General features: G+C 37.3%; 1 protein-coding gene and 1 pseudogene across 1 annotated transcript in view; both read right to left on the bottom strand.

Moving 5' to 3' along the window:
* The window catches only part of RNF17 (ring finger protein 17), a 132420-nt gene that overhangs the window by 56138 nt on the left and 53163 nt on the right, over positions 1–23119 (bottom strand). The window contains exons 13-16 of the mRNA XM_069079711.1: positions 11455–11644; positions 10345–10516; positions 9182–9372; positions 7353–7494 (exon numbers count right to left, since the gene is read on the bottom strand). Coding sequence (XP_068935812.1) covers positions 7353–7494; positions 9182–9372; positions 10345–10516; positions 11455–11644 — 695 coding nt within the window. The remainder of the gene's footprint in view (positions 1–7352; positions 7495–9181; positions 9373–10344; positions 10517–11454; positions 11645–23119) is intronic.
* On the bottom strand, positions 20610–21796 carry LOC138155047 (G/T mismatch-specific thymine DNA glycosylase pseudogene; annotated as a pseudogene).

Below are 23119 nucleotides of genomic sequence, written 5' to 3'. Positions count from 1 at the left end.
CAGAAATTTCCTTTGTTGGCTCTTCCATTTCCTAAAAGTTGAAAACCATTAAGGAAATTAAAAAAAAAACAAACCTGTTTTGGTCAGATAGAACCCCAGCAGGTGCCTGAATAATTCAGAGTACCCCATTATTACCATTATCATGCCATTGTCAAATTAGTGACATCTCACAAAGTCCTATTTTTCCTTTCTGACCAGGTGATCTGGAGTAAGCAAGGCTATCTCTGCTGCCCCCACTATCTTCATCCAAATCTTTCTACCATGTTTCCCCCTCTAGTTCCTGAATTTGAAAGAAGAGAAAAATTTGAGTCTATAATAGCATATTCTTAGTAGAGTATATTCTTAATATACTTTGGCCCACTCCCACCCTTTTGCCTATCTCACTTCTAGAGTCCAGAGTTCAGTCATAGGTCCCATCCCACAAAGTTCAAATGTCTTATTACATTAAAATCTTTATGTCACCTTGCCTATTATGTATGTATATACATATATATGTATCTACATAGTTTTCTCCCTTTTCTTTTTTCAATTAAAAAAACCCTTCTGATCAAAAGTAGCAGGCAGCACTGAAGACTGAGGGCTGGACTTGCAGAGCCAGCAAGATCTGGGTTTGATTGCCACTTCAGATTGGGGATTAACCTGAGGCAAGTCACTTTGCTTCTCTGATTCTCAGTTTATCTTTAAAATGGAGTTACCAACAACTTCACAGGAGATCAAATTAGATACTACAGTTACAGTACTTTGCAAAAATTAAAGAATTATATAAATGAGAGCTTTTATTTTTATTTACATAAAAAAGCTGTACGCAAATACATCCTTGTTAGGTGCACTCAATCCCTGGCATTATTCATCTCTTTTAGATTGTGCTCCAGAAATCCAAATCCAGGATTGTATCATTTCTTCAACTTGTTTACTCCTCAAGTCTGTTTCTCTTATGCACCCCTTAGCTTCACACTAAAGATCATATAGAAAACGCTTAGTCATTCAAGTCTTTTACAACTTGCCCCTTTCCTAACTTAGTATCTTTTATTTACATATCACCTGTGCCTAAAGTCTTCTGTTTCTTGATTAAGATTTAATAATCTTCAGAAAGTCTTCTATATTTCTTCTCATTTTATCATTTGAGCTCACTGTAAGCCCACTTTAATTAGAGTAGTCATGATTTGACAATTGTAGGGTCATCAGAAAACAGTGTCCTTCTGGTTTCTCAATCTACTTAATTTACAAAGCTTATTCCTCCATTCCAATTTAGCTATATACAGAGATGGCCACACCCTTGTCACTTTGATCTTGTCACTTCCATGTTCATGGACTATCTCTTTAATCCATTTCTTATCCCATTCATCATCAAAGGTTCCAAACATTCTCCTTTCTCCTCAAGGCACTTACTCCAGCCCTGACCCTCAGAACTGAAGGCCTTGACATACTTCAGCCGCCCCCTCCCCCGCCAGGTAATTTGCTGAGTATACCTCTTTCTCCCCTCATCTCATCACTAGTTGTCTTCCCTCTTCTCTATCCATCTTGCAGGAAGTGGCCCTTCTCCCTGACATACCAAACCCTTCAACATGTACTTAATGCCCTTCCCATCTTTTCTAGCATATTATCTTCTTTAAAATCCCCCATCATCTACAATCTTTCCCAATTCTCTCTTTCACTGATACCTACACATTTGTCTCACCTATCCTTAAAAAACCATTTGATCTGTCAATTCTCCTAGCTACCATACCGTATCTTTCCTCAGCTAACTTCCTCAAAAGGAACTTCCATTTCTCCTGTCACTTGTTTTTAAACTCTCTGCAATCTGGCTTCCACCTCATCTCAAACTGTATGTCTCATAGGCATCACAAACTCAACATGTCAAATAGAATTCCTTACCTTTCCTCCCAAACCTATTTGTATCCCCCAAACTCAGCACAGTGCTTGCATACAATAGGAGCTTAGTAAATATTTACTGACTTTTCCCACTTCCTGACTTCCCTATTGTTGTTAAGAGGACAGCCATCCTCCCAGTCACCTAGGTTCATGTTCCTATGTATCAGCATCCACTTCTTATACTCCACACATCAAATCAGTTGTCAAGTACTATTGTTTCTACCTTAGTAACATCTCTCACATATGATCTTTTCCTCTATGGTAACTTTTGCAATAGCCTGATTATCCTGAAAGTAAAAGTCCAGATATGCCCCACCTTCTCCCCTTCCCTGCCCCCTCCCCCCTGCCAATCAACTCAAATTCTAGTGGCTATTCCACACTAAAGATCCTATAGAAAATGCTTAGTTTGGCATTAAAGTCCTTCACAACTTTGCCCTTTCCTACCTTACTGCCTTTTATTCCCCTTCACATGCTTTACTCTGGCTATATGCTGTTCTTCAAAAATGATACACCGTATCTCCTGGCGGGCCCCCACACCTGGAGTTTTTTTTTTCCCTCACTTCAGTTTTCTTGCTTTGAAGAATTACCTAGTCTCACCTTCTCCAAAAGGCCTATCCTGGGCCTCCCCAAGTCTAGAGTCTTTCCTCTGAGATCACCTCTAGTTTACAGTATAGATGCATGTATACACATGTCTTCATGTGTATATATACATATACACACACAAATATATGCATACGTGTATCTTGTATGTACAATGTGAGCTCCTTGAGGGCTGACACTGTGCTTTTGTCTTTGTATTGCCAGTACTTAGCCTGGAATACAGCAAGTACTTAATGAATGTCTACTGTTTTAATTTTACCTTTATATTTACAGTAAATAGTGGTTTCTAGCACAGAGTAGGCCATTAACTGCTTTATGGATTCTTTTTAAAAAAAATCAATTTATTCATCTTTTGTTTTTCTAATCACCTGTATTTCCTACTTTATTCCTCTACAATCTCCTCTAAAAGAACCATCTCTTACAATAAATTTTAAGAGGAAGAAAAATAAGTTTAGCAAAACTAATCAGCATTTTAAAAACATCTAATATTATACTTAAGTGTTCTATGACACCCATCATCCCTCACTTCTGCAAAAATAATCATAATCATAATATGGGAAGGTATCTTCTCATGTGATTCTTCAGCAAAGTAGAGAAATGGTCTCTCTCAGAATGATGTAGCCAGTGCAATAGTTTCTATTTGATTGAATAGCCTTCACAAATTCTCTGGTTATTATAGTGGTTACTTTTCTCCATAGAACAAAAGGGTTGCTGGGGAGCAGGGAGTTACCAGCTACCACAATTCATCTCCTATTCCTCTAAAACTTACTGAATGATCATGATTCTAATAGCATCTGTCACTCGTCATTAACATTCTTCAGAGCACAAGCAGTTGCTTCTTCCTCAAAGGGTCTGACTCTCTCATTTTTGGGAGGTGCTTCACATCTGTTACTTAGTTTCATGTGTTCATTGGTCCTTGTATTTTAACATTATTTTTTCAATCAAAAATTTATTCTCTTCCTCCACCACCATCCCCGTTGAAAATAAAAGAAAAAAATAAAACCGTTCTAACAAATATGCACAGTCAAACAAAACAAATTTCCACACTGTGGCCATGTCCAAAAAGTATGCTTTAATCTGCACCCTGAGTCTACCACCTTCTTAAGAACTGGGTAGTGTTCTTCATTAGTGGCCCTCTGGAATCATGGTTGGTCACTGAATTGATAGAGATCTTAAGTCTTTCAAAGTTGTTTATTTTTACAATGCTAATGTTATTGTATAAATTGTTTTCCTGGTTCTGCTCACTTTACTGTCACAAGAATTTCCTCAGACTGTCCCTTTCAGTATTTCTTACAATACAATAATATAATATTACATTCACATACCATGTGTTGAGCTATTTCCCAACTGATGGTCACCCCTTGGTTTCTAGTTCTTTGCCAGTTCTTGGATTTCTTTGAGATGTAGAAGTGGTATTGTTGGGTGAAAAGACATGAAAAATTTAATAACTTTTTAGGCAAGTTACAAACTGCTTTCCAAAATGACTAGACCAGGGATGGGGAGCCTATGGGTTCTCAAGTGCGGCGTGTTGAATCCAAACTTCACAAAATCCCTTTAATAAAAGGACTTGTTATGTAAAATTTGGACTTAGTAAAAAGGCCACACCCAAGGACCTAGAAGGCCACATTTGGCCTCAAGACTGCAGGTTCCCCACCCCTGGGCTAGACCAATCCACAGGTCTACTAACTAAGCACTAATGTGCCTGCTTTTACTTACAGCTATTGAGATTTAGTTTTTTCTTAAAAAAAAAAAAAAAAAAAACTGACTGTTCCAAGTTTTTCTGATAAAGATCTCATTTCCAAACTATAAAAGGAGTTGATTCAAAGTTCTAATAAATGGTCAAACAGTATAGAAAAGAAATGCAAGCTAGCTATGTAATACAAATACTGACATTCCATATCTATAAGAAAAAGGCTCCAAATAACTAATAATTAGAGAAATGAAAATTAAAACAACTCTGAGGTTCCATCTCATCCATTAGATAGGCGGAGCTGACAAAAATGGAAAATGACAAATGTTAGAAGAGAGGAAGAAAAGCCTACACATTGAAGCAATATTGATGAGAGTGGGTAGACAATGTGAAAAGCAACTTGGAATTAAGCCCCCCAAGTTGCAAAACTATGCATTTGACTGAGCAAAAGTCTATTAGGCTTGTAACCAAAGGAGATTGAAGAAAGAGGAAAAGGTATGCTATGTACAAAAATATTTACAACAGTTCCTTACATGGTAGCAAAGAAATGGGTGGTGCCCACTAACTGGGGAATGGTTAAACAAGTTATGGTCTACTGAAGTTAATGGGATTTAACTGTGAGGTAAAATGAAGAGATCTCAGAGAAGACTTGATGCACAGTGAAGTGAGAACTAGCAGAACAATTTATGCTCTACAGCAACACTATAAAAATGAACAATTACCAAAAGACTGATTCAATGCAGTGATCAATCCTAATTCCAGAGGACCAATGATGAAGAAGATTGCTACTCAGGTCTAGACAGAGAGTTAAAGGATTAATATGCAAAATGAAATACATTTTTCATCATAGCAACATGGGAGTTTGTTTCGCTTGTCTGTTACAATATCCTTTTCCCTGCCTTTTTGGGAGGTTGGAGGGGTATGGGTAGGGGAGAAAATATTTTGATCATTTATCAATTGTAGACTCTCTTATTCTTATTAATTTGAATAGTCCCTTATGATTTCACATATTTAGACCTGGAACCTCAAAGGTTATCTAGGTGAACTCCCTAGTTTTACAGATGAGGAACATCTGATCCTTTGTGGTACATTTTTCTACCTTTAGTCTTCTGGCATCCATCAGGATTCCTCCCTGCAAACTAAGACTTTCTCTTCATAATGAAGCCCTTTAGTTTTTTAAGATGGATAATCTTCTTCCTGATAATCTGGAGAGGAATTAATTGAGGCTTTCATTTCCAGAAGACTGAATATGCTTTACTTTAGAGTATACATACCACGAATATGATAGAAAGATAAACACTGCAAACTTTGTCTTAAATGGCTAATGCATTTATTGTTTACTATATATGCCGGGCACCGTGCCAATATAATATAATAATTGTGCTTGCAATACAAAGATGATTCCTACTCTCAAGGAACTTAACATTCTAATAGGAAAGACATAATAAAGGGAAGCTGGCAAAGAGGGATGAGGAGGAAGAAAGGTACTCCTGGGGGTGCCAGGCAGCAGGTATGGAGATGAGCAGGTGTGGGGGTAAGTTGGAAGTGGAGAGTGAACAGCATGGCTGGGTTTTCTCATGACATGGCAGTTTCAGGTAGAGATTCACCAATTACTGAGTCAGCTTCAGGGTCAAGTCATCCCCAGGTAATCAGGCAGCCAGGGTCAGAGTGAAGCAGGCCGGCATACAGGTAGTACAAACTGGAGACTGATCCAGAAGTGAAGAGTGAGTGGAACTTCTCATAATATAGGGGTAATAGGAAGGAATTCATTAATCATTAAGTAGTTATCCCTGGGGGGCATATAAGTACAGAAGGTTATGAAACTACTGCAAAACTCTTCTTGCTCTCCAAACCTATTGCAAGAGAGATCTTCAGTATTTTGCTATTCTTGCTAGTAGATACCCTGGAAACCTGCAGGAGTAAACTGCTTCTGGGGGCAGTAATTTCAGATTTGTCACTCTCCTTATTAGCACCTTAGCAGTTCAACTTTCTCTTCTCTTACTAACCTCTTACCATATCTTGCCAATTTCCTTTTCTTCTTCCTTAATTTCTTCTCTTTAAGGACTTTCCATACACTTCAATAACAAGTGAGACTTTAAACAGGGAGGCAAGTTTGATAAAGATATTTGCCCTTACCATGGAGAGTAAATGGTACAAAGTTCAAATGAAAGAGGGACTTCCAATAAATACGTAGATTTTTCAGATACTCCTGGCTTTGTGAATAACACTACTGACAACAGAGAGTTCCTGAAAGAAAATTATAGGGTCTGCTCACTGAGATCCTTGGCTACTGAAGAGAATTCACAGAAAAAAAATTCCACACAGGAAAAGACAAGGTGATGACAAATGGATATTTCTCAGGTAATAGCAAGTAGTTAAAAGGACAAGCCACTGAGTTAGCATGTTGGATAATATAGGAAGACAATAATATGGTCAAGAATTAAACAGGAGTTAAGAGAGTAGGTTGAGTTTTATTTTGAAAGTTGTGCAGCATTGCCCACATTTGGCTGCAAAGGTCACTTTGTTAGGATCATAGAATCTTAGTGTTAGGACTTTAGAAAGAATTTAATCTGATTCCCTCATTTTATGAATAAGGAAACTGACACTCAGAGGAGACCGCTGTTTTGTACATAGTCACACATATGTCACAGCTGGGATTTAAACTCAGGTACTCTGATCCCAAATTCAGCACTCTTTCCACTGTCGTGATGCCCTCTCTGTTTAGTCACAAAGCATGAAAAGCAAAAATTTTTAATAAAATCAAAATTTTAAATGACGATGGTAAGGGAAGACACATGGTGAGTATAAGAAAGGTCACAACATACTGTCAATGATGACTCACAAGGAAAGACACAGCATAAAAGACCTGACTGAAAATGGAGGAGGCGCACATGTTAGAAAGGAAGAGAGAGGAACTGAAGACGGAGAAAGTTTGAACATTGCCCCTGGTATCCACGAAATACAGTTAATTAAAGCAAACTGATCCTATGTGGAAGACTTCTAGGAAGACATGGACCAAAACAGTGCATAACTATGAGGTATGGGTGAGTTGCAATTTGCAGTACCCACAATGTTAAGTTCATGTATCCATGGAAGTATCTCAACCTCAAACTGGATACTCCCATTACACATGCCCATTTATCTTTTGGAAATTAAAATATGATTCCCCAAAAGGGTCCTAGATACTTACCAACTGAAGATAAAAATCAGATGGATCATTTATATGACAAACCACAACTGATACATTGGACAACTCTTTTGGTAATACAGGTGGATGGTATCTTAAGGTCATATTCTGTTCAGGTGGAATACTGGGTGACTGTGACCTAAATCTAATTAAAAGAACAACCAAAAGATAAGTAAATTGTTAAGATTAAAAACTGTTTTCAAATTTCTACCTTGTTCCAGTGGTTCTCTGTTGGGAGCGAAGGCCTTAGGGCCAAGTGCCCATCCCCCCGTAAGAAAGCCACACCCCCGAATACCCTGTCCTGAGAATCAGCCGACTGCGAAAAATACCTGATGTTCTAACCGCAGAAGTTTCGTTGCTACAACTGCTGAACAAGTTGCTACAACTATAGAAGTTTCAGTTGTTACCCATGGAAACCCCCCTCACTCCCCCCTTTCTTTATTTCCTCATCCCCCAAGAGTATATATGCTTTGCTTTAGCATAATAAAATCAGACCTTGACAAAAACTCGCTTGGTCTCACTCTTTCTTTCCCACCCATTCCTTTGCAGGCTGGGTCCTCCTCGACCCCATGAATAACTTGGTCCCGCTGGACGGGACAGTTCTCTCTAAAAGAAATTCATGAATATTCAAATCCTTAATTAGCTAAAATAAGCTAAGTAATTCTCAACTTGTCAATTTTAAATGTTATTTAGCCCCTCTCTTCAATTCCTATTAAGAGATTTCAGTATTCTGGATTATAAAACAGCAGAGGTAAAAATAAAGTTTTTGTTTCTATAAAAAGAAAATTTTACAACCATGTATTTGGATACATTTATAGTTATCTACACACTAAATATAAGAATAATTTATAAGTGTTAGCTGAAGTAATCCCATACAATCTCTTCAATTTAGTCTCTCTTGCTTAAGTAAATCAGCCCTCATTTAAATAATCCTATCTGAGGCCTTCTCTAGGACAACTGTATGTCTCTTCAGTAGTGAAAGTAAATTCTTAAACAAGAATGTCCCTAATTATGTTATTCAAACTCTTCCAGGGGTGGGGAACCTCTGTTCTCCAGGCCACATATAGCCCTCTAGGCCCTCAAGTGTGGCCCTTCAACTGAATCCAAACTTCACAGAACAAATCCCCTTAATAAAAGGATTTGTTCTATAAAACTTGGACTCAGTCAAAAGGCCACACCTGAGGACCTAGAAGGCCACATGTAGCCTTGAGGACACAAGTTCTCCATCTCTGGTTCAGAGTATAAATAATATGAGTAGCGCCTAGTATAGAGTCTACACATAGCACACTTTAAGACATTTTAAAAATAATTAATTCTGATAGTAATTAGTTTAAATAACCATGTCCTGTTAGCAGTAGATCTCATACATAATTGAGAGAGGAAAGGAAGGAAAAAATCCAAGTGGTATATAACCAGGATCACATTGAATTATGTAAAAAGCGCTTACTGTCTTCATAATTTTCAAGACCAGTGATTTAACTCAATAACTATGCTCTGTGATAATGTAGAATTTTGTAACAGATTACTGGATGCACTAAAGAAAAAATTATCTACATTTTAAACTTTCATTCAAATTTTGAATCAAAATACACCAATTTAAATTTGGTTTCCCTATCACCTGTAGCTAATAAGCCAAATAAACTTTTGTAATCAAGGAATGTGGCTATAGCAGCAGATGATAGACAGCATGTTAGACCTATGTAGTAGTCTAGAGTTAATTGTGACTTCAATTCTTTGGTTTTTTATGTGTATGATTTTCTAAAGATGAAAAATGCTGTTCTTAAAACCCTAATCTTAAAATAACAAGCTATCTTTTTGAATAAGATACATACCTTGCTAATTCCATAAAAACTAATGCATCTCTAAGAGATACTGGCATATCACTGCTTATTTTATTTGCTGGAGGTTTCTTCAGATCTACAATAAGCACACCATTTTCTTCTCTAAAGACTTTCATTAGAACAGCTTTGTTGTTTACCATTTTTAAAAATTCCATTTTAGCTTCTTCTCCCCAGCCTTCATTCTATTGAATAAGTAAAAATCAAGTCAATTTAAGGATTATAATACTGTTATAAGAACATGTTCTCTGGAAATAAATTGTGGTTTTCTTCCTCTACAGAATATAATCCTAAACAAAAGTATTAGTCAGATCACCAATTTAAGCATATACTGGGAAAAAAAAGCAGCTGCTGTCAGAAATCAAAAGACATTACAATGTATTTCTTATATGTTGACTTCAGCCTATGTTAACAGAACTAACCATATCAAGGGTTGTTTTAGCATCATGACATAGTGGAAGAAAGAAGATCTGGGATGGATATAATATGTATCATAGACAAGTCATTTTACCTCTCTAAGGGTCAGTTTTAAAGAGATACTATTACTTGTCACAAGAAATATGGATCAGTCATGGAGCTGGGAAGACTTGAAATCATTGTGAGACAGCACTGTCATCAATAACAAAGATGGAAGAGATTAGCCTTGAAAAGAAAGAATATTCATTTCCTCGGTTGGAAAGCAGAGGAATGACAAGAGAAATTTCTAGAATGGGAGCAGTGAAGCAAGCTTGTATCACATGGCTTTGACACTGAAAGCTGATGGTTAACTTTTAGATGAATAAGCATGTATAATCAACAATGTGATTCATAGGAGATTGTATTTCAGAGCAATGAACAAAACCCTAAGGTCAATATTCTTTGGTTGACTAAAAATTAATTCAGTTTTATCATTTATTTGGAAAAAATTTTATGCTAATTTGAACAAGCAAATAAAAGGAAAATTAGTGGAAATATTTTAATTATTTAAACTAAAGTTATTTTTAAAAAACTGACTGTTGTATAATTAATATGTAAAACTCCTTTGTACACATTCCAATTCTACTGCCAACTCTTCTAGAATAGACTGATTCATATGTAATATTTAAAATTTTTCTTTTAACCTAAGAGAACCTATTCTTAATAAATACTAATTAACATTTGTTGATTTAATTACTCACCGAATTCTGTGGAACAATATCCTTTAATGAGCACAGCAATGCTAATGGATGGAGATCTCCTAGCAATGCTTCAATATACGAATCAGGCTTTCTTATAACCATACATAGATCATTTACCACTAAATGTTGTAGAGCACTGTGTCCTTGTCTAACTGTGTGGCCATCACCAATCCTAGCAAGAGTTTAAGCAACATTGTTAGAAACAGCAATTCAATCCTGAACTTTTATCCATTCTCAAAGTTACCTATGTTTAAAATTTAGGATAATGACAGAGACATTAATCCAACTTCCTTATTTTACAAATGAAGAATCTGATTATAAGAGAAAGGAATTGACTTGCCTGAGATCCCACAGGCAGCATGAGATGGAGGTGGGTTCTTAACCCAGGTTTTCTGATTTCAAATGCAGTGTCCTTTCCACTATGCTATAGTATCTTTTGTTAATAAATAGGAATGACTTAGTCATTGATTAAATTTCAATTTACTTATAAAAACTGACCAATGAAGTTACAATGTTATATTTGCTGGCTGATTCATAAAAAGTCTGTGCCAGTGACACATGTGGTTTCTCACAGAAATATTTTCTGCTCATTTTTAATGTAGGAAATTTACTACCCAAATGGGAGATAAATAATATATTTAACTTAATATTTTAATTTTAAAATTATACTGCCATTAACCATAAGTATTATTTTATACTGATGATTTAAAAAATTAACAAACCATTTCCCTCAAGTTCCCAAATATTTTTTTTTTATGACAAATGATTTTTACTAATTTATTAAGAAATGAAGGGATGAGGCAGCTAGGTGTTGCAATGAATAGAGCACTGGCCCTGGAGTCAGGAGGACCTGAGTTTAAATTCGGCCTCAGACACTTGACACACTTACTAGCTGTGTGACCTTGGGCAAGTCACTTAACCTCAATTGCCTTGCCCCTTCCAAAAGACAAGAAAAGAAGCGAATGGATGAGGAAAAAGCAAAATAAATTAGTTTTGGAATTGTGAGGTTCTTGATAAGCTATCACTACATATAAATCTTTCTCTTATTTTTCCCCCAATTCATTTAAGCAGGACACAAAGCACAAACAAAAGGAATTAGAAATATCATACCCTGAAACAGCTAAGATTTCAGAATTTCCAAAGTCTATCATGAAAACTTGCATCAGTGCAACATCACAGATTCGGTATTTGGTAGGAACACAGGGCTTCCCTACATATTTATTTTCAACAGGAATTAACTCAGTGATAGTTCCACGGCACCACATTCCATTTTCTATACTGTTGACAAATATCTTTGCACCTAGAGACGGAAAAATGTATCAAACTTTTAAGGACAAAATGAAAAAAAAATTAAAAGTGCAAAAACCCTTTTGATATCAACTGAATTAACTTTGATACAGATTTAGAGATGCATTTGTTCATTTAACTTTTTACATGAGTATTTCAGGGGTCACTAAAAAAAAGTACAAGATATGGTTTCTGGACTTCTCTTAGACTTTGGAATCTGGTTGTAGAAATAAGAAATTACACCAAATAGTTAAAACAACAATGCAAGGGAGTCACATGAAAAACTAAAAAGCAGTAGCACGGATAGTAGATGATATAAGAATTAAGAGAAGAGTCTGAATACAGAGCAAAGCAGACTATTTTCTTTTTTGTTTTGTTTTCTTTCTCATGGTTTCTCTCATTCGTTATAATTTTTCTACACAATATGACTAACATGAAAACAGAAATATTTAAAAGTATATGTATAGAGCCTATATCAGATTACATGCCATCTTGGGGAGGGGGAGAAGAAAATTTAAAACTTATAGAAGTGAATGTTGAAAACTAAAAATAAATAAATTTTTAAAAATTAAAAAGAAAAAAGAATTAAGAGAAGATGGAAATCATTGGGAATTGGTCAGGGAATAGTTTTGATACCTTATTTCATTGGCTTTTAGAACACCACTTTCTAGAATATCTTTCTGTTCTTCTAACTAACCCCCTTCTGTTTCCCACAAACTCACTGTCCTCTTCCCTTTATTTAGATGATCCCTAAGGTTTATATCCCTCATCTCTCTAAAAAGAAACCTCTCTTTCTTTCTTGATTTCCCCGTTATTAGTGTTCTCCCTCTTCTCAAAGTAACTTATATTTAACTATTCAATTTAGCAAACATTTATTAGGGTAATGTATTAGGTGCTAGGATATAAAGACAAAATGAAACTCTCTGTCATCAAGGAACTTACAGTCCTCTGAGTATAAAACATGTGTAAGATAATACACAATTTCAAGTGATAAAGAGTACTAAAAATTAGTTATGGTAGCATGAAAAAAGGTGCAAGACATGGCAGCTAAGCTGTGCTCTGATGGAAGATAGTTCTGTAAGGAAGGACTTGATCTATTCCAAGCAAAGAGGGGACCAACCACTTCTACAAAGGTGGAAGACAGAATCTTAAGAATATCATAACAGGGGCTGCCAGGTAGCACAGCGAGTAAGAGCACCAGCCCCAGTGTCGGGATGAACTGGAGATCAAATCCGGGCTCAGATACTTAGCACCACACCCAGAAATAACTGGCCATGTAACCTTGACCAAGTTACTTAACCCCAATTGCTTTAAAAACAACAAAAAAAAAGAATATCATAATAGCTAGCAAACTAGTCAGCTGTCTGAGACACATATTGGCATGGTAGACAGAGGGCTAGCCTTGAAAAAAGAAAGATTCAGTATCAAGCCATATCTCTGAATCATACTGTCTGTGTGACCATGAGCAAGTCAATAAACCTCTCACTGTTCCAGGAAATTCTCTAAGACTAAGAGAAGATGATGACTTTCACTGGTAGAGTTTCCTCACCTACAATTTCCCATACTATAGCAACGAAATCACTGGTCTAGTGTGTACCCCCAAGGGAGAAGAATTAGAGAGGTAAGAGACTGTAGGACAAGAGAGACAAAAAAGGAGGCTCTTTCAAAAGACACAGTGAGAGATTATGAAGTTTCAAATTAGGACAGAGGCCAAGTAGACAGAAGGGGATGGATGTAACAGATGTGGATGTATGACAGTGAACCAACCTGGCAATTGCTTGCATGTGAGGATTGGGGGAGAGATGGAAGGAAGGAAGGATGGAAGGAAGTAAGAATAAAAAAGTATTCAAGTGCTTACTAGGTTGTCAAGCACTGTGCTAAGTGTTTGGGAGATGAAACTAAGTTTACATTCTAATAAAGGGAGAAAACATATTTTTACTGGGAAAAAGTATGCAGGTAGGAGTGTTTCAGTTTGAAAAGTCACAGGAAGGGTGGTACAGCCATAGTGGGATATAGTGGACAAAGAGTCATAGTGTATGCTCACCTTCAAGGAGAAAAATGGAATTTTGGATGAAGCATTAGTCTGAAGGGAAATAAAAATTTCTGCTTGGGAAATGTCAAATTTGAGAAGCCATTGGGAGATTCAAGTAGATTTAGCTAGCAGCTAGAACTGATGTTCAGTAAAGAGATTACTGTAGAAATATAAGTATATATATATATATATATATACTTGTAATTTTATCTCACATACACAATAACCTGTGAATGTTGAGATAATCAAAAAGAAAATATATTGAGAACAGAGTGTAAAGGAAATTGCCTTTAGGGAGTACTACAGTGACTTTAAGAGGGCACATTTAGTCATGGAATATGGTCTAAACATATTACCACCAAAATGCTGATTTTTCTATATTTGTTAAATAATGAACTTGCCATCAGCTTATCAAACACAAATCTTTTACGTATTTATAGCAGATAGCCCATCATTCTATTTCACGTTTTTCCCCCTGCAGAAGATATTCTTGATGATACTCAGTATAAATGCTTCAATGCTAGAATATAAGCCCACTTTCATTAGCTTAACTCTCCTCCTGTGTGCCCTTGATATGCTTTCCTATCTGACAATATAAACTTTATTATGATTTTATTAAGCTGTATAAGGAAACCCTTTGATATTTTGGTTGGCATTATATTAAAATGTAAATTAATTTAGGCCTATTGTCATTTATTATATTAAGGTGAACTACCCATCAATATAAAATGTCCCACAGTGACTGGTCCAAACTACTACACTCAAACCACAAACACTATAATCCTCTTCCTATTCCCTCTCTTGGCAGATCTTGCCAGATGCTTCGCTGAAGAAAAAAAAAAGATCATCTACTACTTTCTCTCCAACTTCACAGTACAAATGATCTCATTAGCATCCTGTATATTCTTTGTTTCTCTGAGGAAGGGATGGCTCCTGTTGCTAAGATCAACTCTTTTTCTTTTGACCTTGGCTCTATCCCCTCTAATCTCCTCTAGAAGCTTGACCCTTTTATCATCTCCTCTCCTCTTTCAGTATTGGATCTCTCTTCTTCCACTGTCTTCCTTGATGCCCAAATATGCCTCAGATTTTAGAAAACTTGACTATACTCATCCTTTCAAGCTGTTGTTGTATTTCTCCTCTTTCACAGTCAAACACCTAGAAAATGCTACCTATGTTTTGTTGCTAACAATCTCTCTTCCCATTCATTTCTCAGTACTTGGCCTTCATTCCTCACCACTTAATTGAGATTGCTCTCTCCAAAGTTAAGGATCTTATCATTGCTAAATCCAATGACCTATTCTCAGTCTTCATTCTTCTTGACTTATCTGACTTTGTTGATCATGTTCTTCACCTCCTAAATACTCATTTCTCTTTGGATTTTTTTTTTGTTAACTCTGCTCTACCTTGGCTTTGTTCCAGACTGGTCAATCATCTCAGTCTCCTTTGCAGGACTGTCATACAAGTCCCACTTTCAAATTAGTACTCTTCCTTAGGCCCTCTCCAGTCTCTCATTAGTTTCAATGAATTCAACTATCACTTGCATGCATATAAATCCCAAATCCACATATCCAGTTCATCTCTTTCTAGAGCTTCAAGCAACCAACAAGAAAGGAATAGGATAACACTGAATAGGTGGGAGAGCACCAAAAGAGAACAGCCTCGTGAACACACAAAGAAGAAAATACCTAGGAAGGTGGTCAACAGTATCAAATTCTACAGAGATTAAGAAGGATGAAGAATAAAAAAAGGCTAATGGAACTGTCTTCGTACCCTAGCTCCCTTTAAGACTTTAGCTCAAGTGAAACTTCCTTAAAGAGTCCTTCCTGATAGCTCTTAGTTCCACCCTTCCCTGAAATTTCCCTCCAAATTCTTTCTCAATACCTCCACTTGGCTGGTCTTCCACATGGGTCTCAAATCCAACACGTCCAAAACCAAATTAGTTTTCTTTTCCCTTAAATCTATCCCTTTCCCCTACCTTCCTTTTTTGGTTAAAGGTACCACCATTCTTTCATCAGTCAGGTTCAAAATCTAGGAGCCATTTGATTCTTGAAACTTCTTCCCCATATCTAATCAGTTTTAACTATTTTACTTTGAAATCTGCCATTTATCCCCTCTCTCTAATCCTAGTACAACCCTACTATTCCAGGTTCTTATCACATTATCTTGGCTACTGAAAGTTTTGTCTCCCTTTATCACCTCTCTCTCCTCCATCCATCTTTCACATAGCTGCTAAATTGATGCTCCTAAAGCACAGAACTTCCAGTATCATTCCCCTGTTCAAAGAGTTTTCAGTGGCCCCGTTCCTAGAATAAAAGAAAAAAAACCCAAATTGCCTTATAAGAAAATTAAAACCCTTCACAAACTGGCTTCAGCCTATCTTTTCTTTTGTTTGCAGGGGGGAAGGTAGAGCAATTGGGGTTAAGTGACTTGCCCAAGGTCACAGGCCTAGTTTTGTGTTAAGTGTCTGAGGCTGTATTTGAACTCAGGTCCTCCTGACTACAGGGCCTCTATTCACTGTACCACCTAGCTTGCCTCCAGACTATCTTTTCAAGTTGATTTTATTCTTTCTTAAGGAGAAGTAAAATTCCAGTCAGACTAGGCTCCTTGCTCTTCCCTAATAAATGATCTTCCAGTTCCCATTTCTGGTCCTTTGTATAAGCTGTCAATTGTGGGATACTTTCCCAAGTTCATCTCTACCTCTTGGAATCTCTATATTTATTAAAGACTTAGATTTTATCACTGTTTTGAGCAGGTTAAAAAAAAAAAGTTAAACTGTTAATATCTCTAAACCACCAATTATTCTGTATCATCTCCTGTACTTATCTGTGAATGTGGTTTATCATTCATCCAGCAGAATGGTAAGTCCCAAAGTACCTTGTATAGAATAAGCACTTAAATGCCTCTAATCCTAGTTTTCTTTTAGAATTTTAGTTTGCAAGAAGGTACTAATTAATAGTTTTTATAATCCTGATTTAACACTTAGCAGATAATTCTGTTATCACAGATTACATTGTACTTTTAAAAAACATTGTATTTGAAATAGAAATTTGTCTTTTTAAAATTTATACAGGACTTCTCTGTAGTCTAGAATGTGTTTAATATTTTTGAATTTTGCATGTATTTGAAAAGAATGAATATTTCCTGCTTCTTCCAATGTATGTTAAATTCAACTTATTTTAATAAGCTTCAGATCTGTAATTTAGCAAATGTTTTTAAGTTTTGATTTTCAGAATGAAGGACTGAAATTACATATTATTATTGTCTGTTTCTTTTCTTATTTTTTTCTGCCGTGCAGTGTTCATAAATTGAGATTGAGTACATATATCTTATTTCTTTTTGTCATTATGTAATTCCACTGTTTGTCTTTCAGTATTTTCTACTTTTAATTCTACTCTATTGTATTACTGCTGCCAACCCATTTCTAAAAAACAAAAACAAAAAACCTTACAGTTATAGAATGTATTTTAGGCCTACTTCTTAATTTTAATCTTGCTAAATTTTGACATTTCGTGTTTTTTTAAATGTAGAGTTGAATTTTCTTTCTTCATCCATTCTTATAACTTTTAAGTAAAAATCCAGACCCTTCATAAGTTATAATCAGTGTGAACTATTCTGCTATTTTCTCACTTCTGATTTGCTTTTTTTTTTTTAAGCAATTGGTGTTAAGTAACTTGCTCAAGGTTACAAGGCCAGTTATTATTTCTGGGTGTGGTGCTGAGTATCTGAGCCCGGATTTGATCCAGGTCATCCCGACACTGGAGCCGGTGCTCTTACTCGCTGAGCTACCTGGCCGCCCCTTCTGATTTGCTTTCTATGGTCATCTCAACAACTAAAACAGTAAATAAAATTTTGCAAGTCCTTTTTACTTTTATGTCTCATACTTTTCTAAGGTTTAAATCACTAACTGAGGTTTTAACTAACTAAAAAGTTAGTAAAAAAACTTTGTCTTTGAGATTGTCAGCCAGCTCCTTTTTGATTCCTTTCCCCAAGTTTTTGGGACTCTTCCCTCACATATGCATTCAATGCTTATCAAGGTCAGTGAAATGCTCTATTATTATGTCAATATTAGGTCAATAAAGTCAATATTAGCCATTTTTGTTGTCCTTTTTACTTCAAGGATCATTCTCCTTGACTAAGGAAACAGAGTCAAGTAGCATTGTTTTCTTTGCCATCACTCATACCCCTAGTCATCCCTATTAGTAACACTGTTCTATGATCTTCTTTCCCGTATTGCTAAAAAAAAAAAAAAGTTATTTTGTTTTCCTTAGCTATTCTCATGAGAATCAGGTAATTTTGAACTTTTTCATTCATGAGTTATCTAACCTCACAGAATTGCAAGCCATATGGTCCTACCTATTCTATCCTTTCTTTCTTTGAAATAGTTTCCTTACTAAATCTAACATCAGACAATCTATTTTTAGTTTTTATTTCCTTCTATCACAAAATCTAGGGTCACTTCCTCTTTGAGGGGAGAATCAGAGTCAGAGTTGACCACCTTCTTGCTTATTCCCTCAACTTTTAAAGAATGGCATTATATTTCTGGTATAATGCCAAAGAAGGGGCAGTAAACCCGGGGGCGGGGGGGGAGGAGGTAGGAAGAGGGAAAGAAGGGAAGAAGGGGAGAAAGAGGGAGGGGGAGAGAGAGAGAGAGAGAATTACAACCAGTGAGCAGATAACAAACACTCCATCACCACTCTAATCAAGCCTGTCAGACTTAAGACCTTTTTTGTGGAATCCCTCTATTTTCTAGAAACTATATTCTATTACATATTCTGATGAAAACATTTTTGTTCCTGCTTCCTCAGGTTAACACCTAAATGCTTTCACTCTTCTAGTTCTGACATTCCCTTGTGAACACAATGTTTATTCTACCCCTCCCCTTTAACCCAAAGATCCTGTTATTCTTTTGAATAAGGTATGCACTTCCAGAGCCCTATTTCTTTTTTTTTTTTTAGGATTCCTATATTTTTATTGTCAAAATTGGCATACTTTCGAAAGAATTTAAAAATTTTTCCAATACCATTTAATGAAAAAGCTCCAGACCATTTTAGGTAAGACAATTTAACAGCCACAACTGATTTTCCATTTTTCGTGAAAATGCCATGTCACGTAGATATTTCCAAAACTCACTTCTATAGGCGTATGACAAAATCCAAAGACTGTATTTCCCTCACCTTTAAATTAAAAACAAGACTTCTGTAAAGCTACAATAGTTACATACTATAGTGGTATCTAATCACATGCTTTACATAGTTCTTGTGAAAATATAATTGATTCCTACTAATCCCTGATGCAAGGCACTTGTGAGCACCTGCAGGAGAATGTCCATGTAAATGGTAATACAGTACATCATTTTAAATAACAAAGAACAAAGATTTTTCACACAGTTTGGCCTAAACTTAAGGGGCAAAAGGACAAAGTTTCCACCATAGCCCACAGCAAAAAAAAAAAAAAAGCAGGATTAGATTCACAAGATAGATTTTTAAACAGCTATTACAAAGAGAGCGTTAAGTCACATGACTCCCTGAAAACAACAACTACAAACCATCATAAATATTTCATGTTTAAAAAGCCACAGACTATCTGAATATAAAAGCATGATGTGTAAGAGCACTGAACTGGGAACTGGGACATCTGGGTTCTTGTCCTACTTTTGTCGTTAACACTTACCCTCAGTAGGCTTCTGTTTCCCCACTAAAAAATTAGGGAGCTGAACTAGCAGACCTCTCCAAGGTCCTTTCCAGCTCTGACTTTCCATGATTTTAGCATTCTGACTGGGTCAGAATTTCATAAAAGTAGCACTGATGAATGGGTGTAACACCCACAAGATGAAGTGATTATGGGTCCTTGCAGCACCAAGGAGATTGTATGCTAGAAAAATCACAAGACACAATCCAAATACCTTTCTCATGGACCCTAACCAACGGACATAATGAGATGAGTTATGGTGGAGAAAGGGAATGAAAACAACTGGCTTATTAGTTAGGACCAGCAGGGGAAATCACATTCTACTAGACACCACGTTTTACGCACGTTCCAAGTATGAAAAGCACTTATATGAACTTCCTCAAAACGATGTTTTGAGCAACCCCTCACTCCATCACTCACCACACAGAGAGCAAAGGCTCTCCAGAGAGAGAGGTCGTCATCACCTCCCAACTACACACCTCTGGCTCTTCCTCACAAGTAAAAATCTGCCAAGTGACAAATGAACCACTGAAAACTCAGTTTTCCACACCTGCCTGCACTCACTGGAACTGACTTGTGTGCATGCAGGCTCAAGGTGGGTAACCAGCTGCTGGTCTGCCGTGGAGGGAAGGCGACTAGCTCCAACCTACGGCCTGGATCCAAGTGGCTTCCTTACCAAGAAATGTCAACCGCTGGCCACAAGGGGAAGGGGACACTCTGGGGAAAGGAATGATTTAAGACTCCATCAGCATTACTGAAAAATCCCCAAGTTCCAAAGCACATGCTCCACAGATATCAGGTGAGGAGTTTCATTGTCCACATATGAACTGCGACACATTTTTGTGTCTATACCCGTGACAACCATGCACAGAATGTGCTTTTCAGGCATAAAAGGACTCTGGAATTTCTTGCCATATGTAGATTTAAGAAAGGAGTATGAATATACAGGCTGTTTAAAAAGAAATACAGACTACAAGCAACTCCCAAAATAAATAATTTCTTCAAATATGTGACTACAGTTTGTAAAAAAAACTGTAAACGATGGCATACGTTAAATATAGAAACTCACATACAAAAGGATCTACATTTGCTTTCAAACTATCTAGCTCATAAAGTTGATCCTACCACACAAATGGGCTACCAGAAAATAACGAGAGGAGTAAAGTTCTATGAAGATGCCACAGTAGGTGAACTGAGGCACCCTTCCAGACAGCTGCATCAAAACTGCAGTGTGTAAGAAGAGCTTCAAAGGCCGGCCTCACACACAGCCACCTTCCTGTTCTGGGCTTCCAAAGGGACTGAAAGAAGGCAGATCTGGTCTGTGAAGGGCTGTGTCATCCACTGATCGCCTATAATGCTGCTGAAGGTTGGTTCTCCCCCTAAGGCTATGTTACTTACTCCTGTCCTGTCCAAAGAGAAGGGACAGGGCGGCTCCACATCACACGCCTTTCCGCAGTAAGCGCCTCCATAAGCTGCTTCATAGCCTGGATCATACTTTTCTTCCTTAACAGCCATATTCTTTGCATCCTCTTGGGCAAGCTGTAAGTCGAATGTGTACTGCACCTCCTGAATGTCTGAGCTGGGCATGATGCCTTTCAACTGGCCTCTCAAGTCTCTCAGTTTGAAATCATAATGAACTTTATCTTGGGCCCTCGAGAACTGAGCACACCTTGCACCGGATGATGGCATGACGTAGCAGAGAGTTTCCGTGTCTGGGACCCTCTGGGGCTGAAGTCCAAATTCCAACTTCTTAACTTTTACTCTAAAAATTTCATAAATACATTTTCCATTGAAAACTGCTATTTGAGGTTGGTATTTCTATAATTTCTGTACCAAAATGTGTCCTCTTTCTCGAAACTCTTTACTTGAAAGACACTGCTGCCAGGGGTGGTCCTTTTAACCATATTTGTAAAGCTGATACCATACTTTCCTGGTAAAGTATGGTCATCCATGTGATTTAACTGGAGCTCACTCAGCCCAGACATAAAGAGACACTTCCAGAAATGCTTTCCAGGTCCTGGGTAATGATGTCCTTTGTAAGCTACCATGAGTCCTAGGTTTATGACAATATCCAGGTTGAAGGCCAAAATATCAGGCAGGGTCTTGGTCAGAAATTCACCTTCTGGGACCCCATTAAAACGATCCACTTTCCTTTTCACTCTGAAAGTGTCTATAATTTTTTTCTTGTTTCCCCTTGGATTTTGCTGACTTGGCTGCTCTGGGGGCTCTAGTGGGTTTTTTCGGTTCTGGCTTTTTTGGCTCCAATGACCTGGTTCTTCTTTTTCTACCCTTTTCTTCTTGAATAGGTTCCGGGTCAAAGACTGGGACTGGAATTTCTGGTGGAGCTGGTAGTTCATTCATAAATTCCATGCTGGGAACTATAGTGATCATTGGATAGTATGGAAACTGGTAAAATGCTTGAAATTGCTCAAAAAAGTATCAGGCAATGGGGCTAAGAGCTGCAGACACAAAGAAATGCAAAACTCCTCCCTGCCCTCAAAGAGGAGCTTGGAGTTTCCTTGAGTCCTCGGCTTCCATTCCCCACCGTCCTTCCAGCTGGTGGTTCCTGCTCTTAACCAGCAAGCTACGGATACCCTGAGGAACAGGCCAGAACGGAGAGATGAATGGATGGAAGGAACCAGAGCCCTATCTCGGTCATGATTATAAACCAACAAAATATCAGTGGTATATGCCTAGAAGGTCAAATATGTCCAAAACATATGAACTTTAGGAATGCTTTCTGGAAGTATCACTGGAAAAGTCTTGAAAGGATAAATCTCCTCTGGCATACATGTCCTCATAAGGCAGCAGATCTCTCACCTCTATCAGGTCAACAAACTGATATCTTGACAGGCTCAGGAGGAAATTCATCGAACATCACTCTCCATTTCTTTTTTCTGACATTTACTGGATGATTCATCTGAGAGCCTCAACTGGGCCTTCACTGCTGCTAGGCAATCCTACTACACCCTCCTGTTTCCCTCTTTAAACATCCCATGGCTCCTCTTTGCCCTACTCTCTTAACTTAGAACCTTACCTCATATTTTACAGGAAAAAAAATTGAGGCCATTTATTGTAAACTCCCTCTTCTACATTCTTCTTTATCTCTTATCACTCAGGTGCCTTCTGCCACTTTCTCTTCCTTCAGCTGTTTCACATGATAAAGTGGTAGAGAATTAGCCTTGATAAGGCTCCCTAATTTTTTAGTGGGGAAACAGAAGCCTAGTGAGGGTGTTAATGGCAAAAGTAGGACGAGATGCCTCCACTTCTGGAAAAGGTACTACTACTTAGTTGTAAATGTTCAGTGGTCTTCTTTCCCTTTTCCCCACCCTCCCACCTCCTGAAAGAAGACAAGATTCCCTCCATGTCTCTTTAGTTTTTTTTTGTTCTTTGTTTTCACACTAAAGTCTATCAGTTTTTTTTAAAGAACTTAACTTTATTTCTTTTTATCATTTGGGACAGTGGAGAGAAGCCTATTCAAGTCCCTTTATCTTATGTCCTTGGAGGGAGACCAGTCTGTACACAGTATAGATAAGAGGCTCCAGCAGAAATACAAGCACTGAATTTAGTGCAGGTGCCAGTAGTTTTACTTGCTCTCTTTCACTTTTTGTCTTTCTTGCTATTTCCCCTTAGAAAACTTCTGTGGCCCTAATGTTATCAATTTCCACTTGCTGAATGAAGCCTTGTCAACTGTAAGAGCAACTCCTTTTCCCTCAGGCTTTTCAGCTTCATCCTTCCTCCATTTTTTTCCTCTTTCTAATGCACCCC

This window comes from Petaurus breviceps, unplaced genomic scaffold (assembly GCF_028583685.1).
Source record: "Petaurus breviceps papuanus isolate PSGF00001 unplaced genomic scaffold, PetGlider_PUasm1.0 91133, whole genome shotgun sequence".
NCBI lineage: Eukaryota > Metazoa > Chordata > Mammalia > Diprotodontia > Petauridae > Petaurus > Petaurus breviceps.
Note: the sequence above shows the minus strand (reverse complement) of the source record. Positions and strands in the feature narration are given on the sequence as shown.